This window comes from Erigeron canadensis, chromosome 6, assembly GCF_010389155.1.
Source record: "Erigeron canadensis isolate Cc75 chromosome 6, C_canadensis_v1, whole genome shotgun sequence".
NCBI classification, from domain to species: domain Eukaryota; kingdom Viridiplantae; phylum Streptophyta; class Magnoliopsida; order Asterales; family Asteraceae; genus Erigeron; species Erigeron canadensis.
The window spans coordinates 6,632,551-6,642,959 of record NC_057766.1 but is presented as its reverse complement, the minus strand read 5'-3'; the positions used below and the strand labels follow the sequence as shown (position 1 = coordinate 6,642,959).

Genomic DNA, 10,409 nt, shown 5'->3' with positions numbered 1-10,409 from the left:
AAATCTATACTACTAGTTAGGTCAGATAAATTGGCTGTGTCAAAACATGTCTAAAGCGATCAACAACATGAGTATCTGTTATAATATTCCCATGTATACATTATATACACAAATATCTGTTGGATAATGAAAACAAAAAGTATGGCATTGGCATCAAGCCATCAACTATGAAAGTTACTCATAAATTCTACTTGTCATGTCATACATAAAATGCATAATAATGTAATAGTTAATCATAAGTTCCAAACATCCATTCCTGTTAATTCAAACAGGCGATAAGCATTTTGAAGTAAATAAATTCATGAAGTTAGTGTATTTATCAATTCCAAGATCAGCATTGCATCATCAACTTAAAAGAAAATACCACGTGATCAGATCAACCTACTCGTAACAGATATAAAGGGGGAATATATAGCATATACATGCCTAAAAATACCTAGTGTCTCGGGCCATAGATGTCATAGTAGAGTGACTGAAATGCCTTGGGGATCTCATAACTTCGGGTTGGGTCATGATACCTGGAACCAGCCTGTGGTGGATGGAAAGAAGTATCAGATATTTGGGGAAACTGAAAACCATCAGCCGTGTTGACTGCATTAACTTGGTTCCAAGTCATCCGTAACTGCTGCTGTTCCTGTTCATAAAGGTAACGCTGCCTCTCAATATCCCAGATTATGGCATGGGCCCGGATCTCAGCATTCCTTTCTCTTTCCTCTGCCCGCCGTTCCCTTTCCTGTTCTCTTTCCTCTGCCCGTCGTTCCCTTTCTTTTTCTCTTCCCTCTGCCCGTCGTTCCCTTTCCTGTTCTCTTTCCTCTGCTCGTCGTTCCCTTTCCTGATCTCTTTCTTCTGTCTGTTTTAATCTTTCTTGCTCTCGGCGTTCTCCCTCTAATGTCTGATGCTCCATCTGCTTTACCATGTTGCTAATAATTGATATCATTTCGTTGTGTTTTTCTTGAGACTGAGAGAATTGCTTAATAGTTAGATTTTCAAGGTTAGTCAACAGATTTGTCATGTCAGGGTGTGGACTTGGTCCGGGCATCTGGTGATGTGGTGGCTGAAGTAGAGATTTTCCTTCTATGACTTCTTTCTGAAGAACAACTCGTTGCCCCAATACCCTGTCAGCAACTAAGTATGTTGTTGGTGATTCTGAAAATTCAAGATCAGGAAAAGATTTCTTTGATAATGAGCGGTACGGTAGTGGGACCGTCTCAACTGATTCATTTTCGTGAACAGCGCCCAAATGACTGAGTATCTCGGAAATATAGTATCCATGGGGAATGATTTTTCGATATTCGTGCTCATACATATCCCATATGTCATCAATCATCAAATGTGCAAACCTATACAAATAATCTCCTGTGAATAACGCATGGAGGAGATAGATCTCATGGGTACGAAGGAAGTCACAATCTATGTCACCAAGACGAGGGTAAAATGTCCAAACCCCTATTTGCCACAAAATTTTCACTAATGGGGTCATTTTTGATTTGTGAAACTCACCAAGTCCGGCATTCGAATCTTCATTCAGTCCAAAAACTATCTTGCGAGCATCAATCCATCTTCTTTTGTTTTCATCAGTGTTGGCTTGAAATTCTTCTTTGTTAAACCGGGCATATGGCAGATCAGTGCGTGTGTCAACTCCAAGAAGGTTTCGGATGATGACGGGTGTGATGGTATAGGACTTCCCGTCAACTTTACCGGTCAATTCATCCCCATCTTTTGATAGTGTCGACATCCATTGAATGACAACACGTCTATAAATCTTGTCACAATTTAAATTAAGCAATTGTCCCCAGCCCATCTTCACAAAACGTTCTCTGATAGTATAACCTTGGAAATCTGTCGGGTGCAATGCCTTTGCCATGACGATATTTCTGTATTTCTGTATGAACAAGCCTTTTCGGTGTTCACGAGGGTGTTGGGACAATGTTAACTTGTGATTGAATCTGAAAGGTGTGTTATGGGCTCCTTGGGCTCCCTCATGTATTTCTTGCTTGATTCCAATCTTAGATGGCCTCATATCTGTGAACAAGATGAATTATGCGTTAATATATAAAAAAGGGTAATTTGATGGAAAACCCCTGATCCCATGTACCATTTGGTACCCACTAATCCCTCAGTCAGGCTAGTGTCCAGGTAATTATCAACCACTTAATAATCTCTTGATTATCTCAAGTTTGCCTTTGGCGAGACTCGAACCCAAGACCTCTCCAGGAAAGTGGAGGCTGGTGGCCACTAGGCTATTACCCAGTGGTTATTAATATATATATATATATATATATATATATTGTGTGTGTTCAAAAGGCGAGAATATGACTCGACCTAAAACAACGTCACAACATATATCTCACCATATAAGTTATAAAACATATTATGTCTTTAATGCTAGAAGTGTCTAATAATGGTTCTGGACCAACAAAAATGAAACCACGATACAGAACTGCACTATAAGCAGTTTGGTTTCCAACTATTGATTCATATACGACTTATCCATGTGAAATCTCAAGATTTTGACAACTTACCACGCATATACACGACATCACGATATATATTCTACAGAATCTTGTGTATGAGTCTACTATTCTAGTACTCAAAGTATTACTCAGCTTGGCTACCTTAAGAAACATAAAATTAGAATAATTTGTTTCACTTCAACAGTTAAACATCATCCCTGATATCTACACGATGCAAATGCTCAATTACCCCTTTTTACCGTTATTCTGCTACTAATTGTTGCATAAATTGGAGCAATATCATCGCATTTTTTCTGAGTTTGGTCTGGGAGGAACTACGTCGACACTACAATGAAAATCAGTGGTATCCAGTGTTTGTTAAAAACTAAAATCAAGCATTGGCCTATTTTGACCTACACTCGCATAGTCGCATCATGCACAATGTCACATGTCAACGATGACTATTCGGACTCATAATTCACAGCCCTACTATTAACTAATAGACCTAACCATCAACATCAAAAATCAGGAGTATGGGTTGTTTCACTACAGCACGTATGCGGGAAAACACACACACACATATGCACAAACTATCCTCTTTGATCTTCTAGCTTTTTTGCGGAAAAAAAAAAATAGTCATCTTTGGTTAGCTGCTTAGCGTTTATAAATACTCCTAAAGGCCACCCAAAAGAAGGTTGAAAAACAGAGCTTAGCCTTTGGCCCAGCTACCAACTCCAGCCACACATAGTTCTAACTCAACAATTTGTTGCCATACATACCATAAGAAGTTTCAATGTATAATAGTAAAATGTTTTCACTACAAAATAACATCTCATAAAGATTTTGTTTAATATATAGTTTCAGAAACACATTTAAAAAAAAAAAAAAACTAGGGCCTATTTCCACCACACAAACATTCATATAGTTTACTAACTAACAACAAAATCAATACACACGGCAACGGTAAAGTTTTATTTCTAGAAACCTTGACGGACCCGTGCCCAAACAGAACCGGGCCCAACACATGAGGTGTTCCACCCTCTAACCGATTCAGCTACTGCCTCGGAGGCAAAATCACTTAACATGTAAAGGGTTTTGCTAAACGAAGCCCTAAGGGCTTTCGTTAAGGTGCATTAATTAGTTGTACATTTACCATAAAATTCAGGGTGGACTTTTGATATGGAAATGTATAATCTTTTTATGCACGTTAAGTGAAGCCCTAAGGACTTTGTTTAGCATAATAACACCAAATCAGTGAAAGTATATTATCTAACAACAAAACACATGCTACATTTCTATCACTTAAATAATTCTTCATAATAACAAGGAGCTTGCTAATTTATTTATTTATTTTTTTAAAACAGCAGATAGGAGCTTGCTAATCATTATCATAGCTGTTAATATCTATATGTACAATATTTAATTACGTGTTAACTATATCCGCTATTAGCAAAATCATAAAAATAAATAATAAATAATTCCAAGATTATATGTTAAAAAACACAAGACAAGAATTTTAATGATTTACCTTAAAAAAAAGGTTTGGTAGTTGGGGAAGGTTGAAGGAAGTGGGATTAGGTTTTGTGGGTAGTGAAAGAATTAAAATGAAATATATAAACACCTTTAATGTTTTCTTTGCCATTTTTAGTACGGGGAACGTGAAATGGCAGTACAGTAGTACCGGAAATGGTAGTTTCACTACGCAGTTGGGGTGGCGCGTGATCTACACGTCCTCAAAGAATAAGCAAAATGTAAATCACAATGATTGTTGATACCGAATAGTAATAAGAATAAAACAGCTTGACAAACAATAATAAAAAGGCGGTTTAATTACTCAGTTACCAATGAATTTTTCGGTTGCCTAATAAATATTTTAATTTTTTTTTTAACATTAATAAAAATAAATATTTTAATTATTATTGGTTTTTAAAGGTGAATTTCGCTTAAAACTTTGTATCGTAATTCGACAGCGGGAGGTTTAACATACGTTGTCTTAACTGGGTCAGTGTTACAGTATTCCCTCGAAGCGAATCAAATACCCAATGGGAGAAAACTCCCTAGTAATCTGTTCAAAAGCACGACGATTGATGGGGGTAAACCCAAACCCCCCAAACCCGCATCTAAGGAGACCTAGCCCAAACACTCGTAAGGGGTACATATGTCTTAAAGTTGGCTGAAATTGAGATTCGAACCTTAGATTAATAAGTTATCATGGGAATTCCAAACCACCAAGTCATCGTTGATAATAAATATTTTTTAATATATATTCTTTATAAACTCTATTTATACATAATTCATCCATCTTTAATTCATTTACCGATAATAACGAGTTAAATGTTTATTTCTTTTAACTAATGTTTATCATTGGATCACTAATAAATTTTCCTTTTTGTACATGGATAATTGAACATGGTTGTAGAACAAACTTTTAAAAATTTATACATGGTTTACTAACGTTGATTTGTCTATTATTATCTTTTTTTTAGATGATGTGACGCTTTGTTGGAAAGGACATGAACTATTAATAAAGATCACATGGATTTGAAATCAACATAAATGTATTTGAAAGGAAAATGATAATTGTACCACTGTTTTTGATTAAATCACAACAATGTACTATTTTTAAAATATACAGTACAAATCAATAATGCTTATATGTGCTAGATCTATCACTTATTATGATATAAATATCACTTGAAAACCATATGTCTACCTTTTTTTCCTTCATATACAAGGTTATTATGATTAGATGACATATAAGATATGCTTCAATTTAGAGAATTTAGGGGGGAAAAGAATGGACATACGATTTTTATAAATATCCTTGCTGATTTGAAATTCATGTCATCTTTATCAATAGTTCGCGTCATTACCAACTAAGCGTCAGTGTGACCGATAAACAGATCATACATTAATGAACGATGTACAAATTATACAAGTTTGTTGGGTACGTAACCATGTAGAAAAAAAAAAGTCCATTGGTGATCTAGTGAAAAAACCCTTGTATTTTTCCTCGTAACTATTTTAGTTCAAAGGAAAAAACATTTTAACCGACTATTATCAGTAAATAGGTCAAGAATTGATGATTCATGTATAAATTTTATATGTGTGTGGGATATATACATCATTAAAAATATATATGGGATATAATTATATATACAAAAAAGGAAAAATGCATAGGTAATCTAGTGATTAAACCTATAATACAACGAAACTTATTCAATTAGGATGTTAATCTTTGTTTACAAGGATTCTACATAGGCCATAATGCCATATCTTAACATTACATTTTCAATACTATTTATTAAAATAATAATAAATATGCATGATGAATCTAAGTTATAAATACATTTTTATGCAATTTGTCATAAACAATATTTATTTGAACTTTTATATCAAATGAAAATTATTTATTTGAACTTTTATAAAAGTAAAGTAACTCTCAATGTCGTCTTCCACATGTTTTGGGTCTAATACTGTATTCGTCGACGATGTATGAGGGAGGTTGAAATGTAGACAACTTTACCCCTATCAAAAGTAAAGAGGTTGCTTCCAGGTTCTACCAAAAGTAGAAAAGGACCTCCAGTCTTCTGGGTATGAGGATCGAACCTATGACCTCTATTTTCAGAAGCGAGAGTTTATATAATTTTCAAGAGCTTATATGAAAATCATTTGTTTGAACTTTTAAATTATATAAGCTCTTTTACTTCCATTCTATATTTCTATATACGTTGGCGGGGGGCATAGTCGTAAAAGCTTTCAATTTTACAAAAACACAACATTCGTCTCCTCAACTTCCATATCTGTCTTTTCCTCTTCTCACAGGTTTTCAAGATTCTGCCTTGTCTCTCAATATAATTGACATACACACTTTGTTTCTTTAACCAATATAAAGCAAGGAACTTAATGCCATATAATCCTTTGTTTACATATAAAAACTATATATCCAACATTCCCATTTGAAACTTACTTGTGATTCATGTTAACTAATTACATTCTGCTCACATAATTAATCTCTCAGAAAGTCAATAATAGAATTTTACCGTCATGGGTTCATTGTCTTCAGCTGAATATGACTTGTCATTTAAGATATTGTTGATTGGTGATTCTGGTGTCGGTAAAAGTAGTCTTCTCCTAAGCTTTGTTTCAAATTCTCTCGAGGACATGTCTCCTACTATAGGTAACTTCACCTTCATTGAGTATTACTGTAATATATATCCGTTTGTTTCCAAAATTTTTGATAGTATATTGTGACATAAGATTCAATAATGGTTATTTGGTTAAAAAAAAGTTGTCAACAACTGTACCTAATTCTAGCCTTAGTTGGATAGTAGAATCTCTGTTTTCTGGGAGGGTTCAATCCTTGATATCGGTGCATCTATGAAATTATTGGTCTAATTAGAGATAGACTAGAAATAGTAGCTGTTAAAAAGAAGTTGGACTTAAAATTATGCCCGTGGGTCAAAAATAAATACTAGTACGTTTCTTGATTGGGATGGTTAAAAAAGTCGCGTGTTATTTCATGAGAAAAAATGGATAAGACTTCTTTAAAGTTTAAAGTAGACAATTATCAACCTTTGAACTACAATCAAGGGTCAGGATTGCTCAAATTTTACCTATAAAGTTAGATTATCCGGAAAAAATTCCCTTTGCATCTATCCAGATATTTATTTCGTGTTTTTTTACAAGTTGCTTTAGCTTTCCACTTATTTGTCTTTCTATTATTGAGCAGGAGTTGACTTCAAAATCAAGCAACTTACAGTTGGTGGAAAGAGATTAAAGCTTACAATTTGGGACACGGGTAATTAGTTCTTAAGATTAAGTTAGATAAGAATCTTACAAAAAATGTCTAAAAGAAGTTAATTATCATAATTATTACTGAAGATTTGCATGAGCTTCATTAGTGGTGGCCTTTTTTTTTTGTTGCTCTGGCTAGTGGCTACTTATATTTGATCTTGATTACACTTTTTCATATGGGAATTAAACAACTGAGATGACGATTGGCGAGAAGTTTTATACAGAACTACGTAGGATATACATGAGATGGCTTACATATTGACACATATATATTTGATTATTTCTGATCGAGTGGTGTATATTGCAGCGGGACAGGAGCGATTCAGGACACTGACAAGCTCTTATTACCGAGGAGCACAAGGCATTATACTTGGTAAGCTTGGCTACAGTTGCATCTATCATCGTTATTCATAATACATATACCATTTCTCCAAGTAGCCTAAACAAGGATCCCAGTCCGTTTTTTTACCTTACTCTTTCCTTTAAGGGGTTGACTAACATGTGCCCTAAGAGCAGGCGTAATTAGTTCACCAAATATTCGTTACGAATTTTTTAAAAAAATACCAACTTTTTCCTTGAAAATGAATTCGAGATTTTATGAGAAATGTATGCATTCATTTTACCTTATGTGCGCCCTTAGGACATATGTTAGATAGTCCTTTTCTTCTTTAATGAATATAATGCAGATGTAATTCAAATGAAAACTCTAGCTTTGCAATGCCATTACTTTCTTAAATCTAGATATCAACAGGCAAATACATTTATACACAAACTTGTTGAATGTTTTTGTAATTGTGTAGAAAATGGTGTGTATAAGTCTACCTATTATCAATGACAAAATTAACCGTCACAATCTTAATTCCTGCTTGAGTAGTTGTCTTTGTACTCCATACTTGCTGTATATATCATATGAGCATTTCTATAAATATTTAGACATTCATTTGTATACATTTCAAGATAACTGATACTATTTACTTATAGCTTATGATGTTACAAGGAGAGATACATTCACAAGCTTGTCAGACATATGGGCTAAGGAAGTCGAGCGTTACTCCACTAATCAAGATTGTGTGAAGATGCTGATTGGAAATAAAGTTGACAAAGTAAGTTTTGCGTACCAAGTAAACCTTATATATCGACATACTGATATTATTTTTGGCAACTCGCGCTTGTATTGATCATCTAGGCCACACTCCTAGTGACACCCTATGTTTGTTGCATTTGTAAAAACATCATACATCAGCAAACAAACCAATGCCAGTTCACAAACACATGCATATAATAATGCTATAATCATCCAGAACTAATTTGTTTTGATCCTATTAATAGCCACTTGGCAAACAAGGGCTTGCCTACTAAAGTGGTAATAAAGCCAATAGTTTTTTCCTTGCTACTTTGGCTAATGAGATGAAAATGAACAGGTTAGGTAGTGGGTCATAACTGGTTCATGTAACCCGATCATGTTTTAAAGTGCCGGTCAGAATAGGTGGGATCGTGTTGGGCTGACCCACAACACTCATTCTATCCTTGTCCGTTATTTGATTCTCTAAATGATAACATGTTTGGCAATTTCAAGAAGCCCAGCGTTAAAAAATTAATTGTTACGATGTAATTTTGGAGCTTTTATTCAATCTTAGTAGACTTATAAGATGCCTTTCTATTCATTTTACCTTATTAGTACAACATTTTACATTAATCTTCTTAATCTGTTAGAGATGAAACATAACCTAGATCAGCACTCTATATATATGTTTGAATTTTCCCCTTTTACCCTACTAAATTCAAGATCTTATCATATTTCTTTTCTCTTCACCAAATATATCTTTTGTGTTTCAAAACGGTAACATGTTCTTTAAATATTACGTCCTAATCTCAGATTATGTTCCAAATGCTATTTTAGGACTCTGAAAGATTTGTAAGCAAGGAAGAAGGCACTGCTCTAGCAAAAGAACTTGGATGTTTATTTCTTGAGTGCAGCGCTAGAACTCTAGAAAATGTACACCAATGTTTTGAAGAGCTTGCATTGAAGGTAGAGTACAACTTGAACTTATTTGTCAATTTTGCATAGGACTTGCTTCCAATGTATCCTCCATCTTTGGGTTTTTGAATATGATAAGTATGTTAAAAGGAACTTATGGTCATTACCAAGTAGATGTGGTAAAACTGGGTATAGGGCCAAAAAGAGTTGTTTAGTGGTCAAAGGCATTCGGGTTGGGTAACCAGCAATTTTATGTCTTTTCGTTTTACTGCGCTAAATATCATTAAATGGTGCTGTTACTGTAACCATCTATACCTGTTGATTTTATAAAACAGATTCGTGAGGTTCTAAGCATCAAATATATACTTTGGGATACTTCCAACCCGTTTGTTTGACCCGTTAAAAACCCAACTTGTTGTTCCTTTTTTTCTAAAACATTTAGTTTTATCCATTTGGGATGAATAACCCAATTGGCCCATTTATAAGTTAATTGGTGAAAATCTCCAACAGTGAGTGCATTGTGCCTGCCCTTGTTGGTTTTATGATCACGGATTATATAGGCATTCGACTGACTTTTTTATGATTACAGATTATGGAGGTTCCTAGTCTTGTTGAAGAAGGGTCTGCAATACTAAAGAAAAATATACTTGTGCCAAAACCAGAAGACCAACCAATGCCAAACGACAGTTGTTGCTCATAGAAGATGCTTTCTAGTCTCCTAGAGACGGTGAACAATTTAAACAATGTATTGCTAACCAATTTCATGTAGCAAGCTTACGATATGATCCTGATTCCTGAATGCATATGTGAATCAGTGGGCTCTATATATTTCCCTTTGTATTAAAATAATTATTGAACTTAATTCTTTCCTTCCTTTCTTTCATCTCCACTCTTGCGAGATGTTTGTCTATAATGTTATAGCGAGAAAATAAGATGGTGACTTAGTGTTGGTTTATGTAGTTATGAACTGCATATTAAGTTGTTTATCTAGTTTATTAGGTTGATTTAGCTAACATATAATTTGTCTTCAAAAGTGAAATTAGGTCATTTTAGAAACAAAAAATGATATATTTGATTAAAATTTATAGGCATAAACTAACAAACATGTATGGAGAAGAGATCAAAACACAGGGCACGATCAAGAGTGGAGATGAAAAAAGTCAAAATAGTGGAAATTTGGG

At 34.3% G+C, this 10,409-nt stretch overlaps 2 protein-coding genes across 3 annotated transcripts; one reads left to right on the top strand and one right to left on the bottom strand.

Annotated features, from left to right (window-relative positions):
- Window positions 1–204: 204 nt before the first annotated feature.
- Window positions 205–4,227, bottom strand: LOC122605871. 2 transcript variants are annotated; one of them, XM_043778831.1, is made up of 2 exons: window positions 3,982–4,227; window positions 205–2,022 (listed from the first exon to the last, which is right to left on the bottom strand). In XM_043778831.1, the coding sequence occupies exon 2, from the start codon at window positions 2,018–2,020 to the stop codon at window positions 437–439; it is 1,584 nt and encodes a 527-aa protein (XP_043634766.1). In that variant the 5' UTR covers window positions 2,021–2,022; window positions 3,982–4,227; the 3' UTR covers window positions 205–436. The 2 variants fall into 2 exon arrangements, with proteins under 2 accessions (XP_043634766.1, XP_043634767.1); XM_043778832.1 differs by having other exon boundaries at window positions 4,075–4,227.
- A 2,212-nt stretch (window positions 4,228–6,439) lies between these two features.
- On the top strand, window positions 6,440–10,102 carry LOC122605848 (ras-related protein RABC2a-like). The gene is made up of 6 exons (XM_043778805.1): window positions 6,440–6,633; window positions 7,186–7,254; window positions 7,558–7,623; window positions 8,232–8,353; window positions 9,151–9,279; window positions 9,818–10,102. The coding sequence occupies exons 1-6, from the start codon at window positions 6,501–6,503 to the stop codon at window positions 9,926–9,928; spliced, it is 630 nt and encodes a 209-aa protein (XP_043634740.1). The 5' UTR covers window positions 6,440–6,500; the 3' UTR covers window positions 9,929–10,102.
- Window positions 10,103–10,409: the final 307 nt, after the last annotated feature.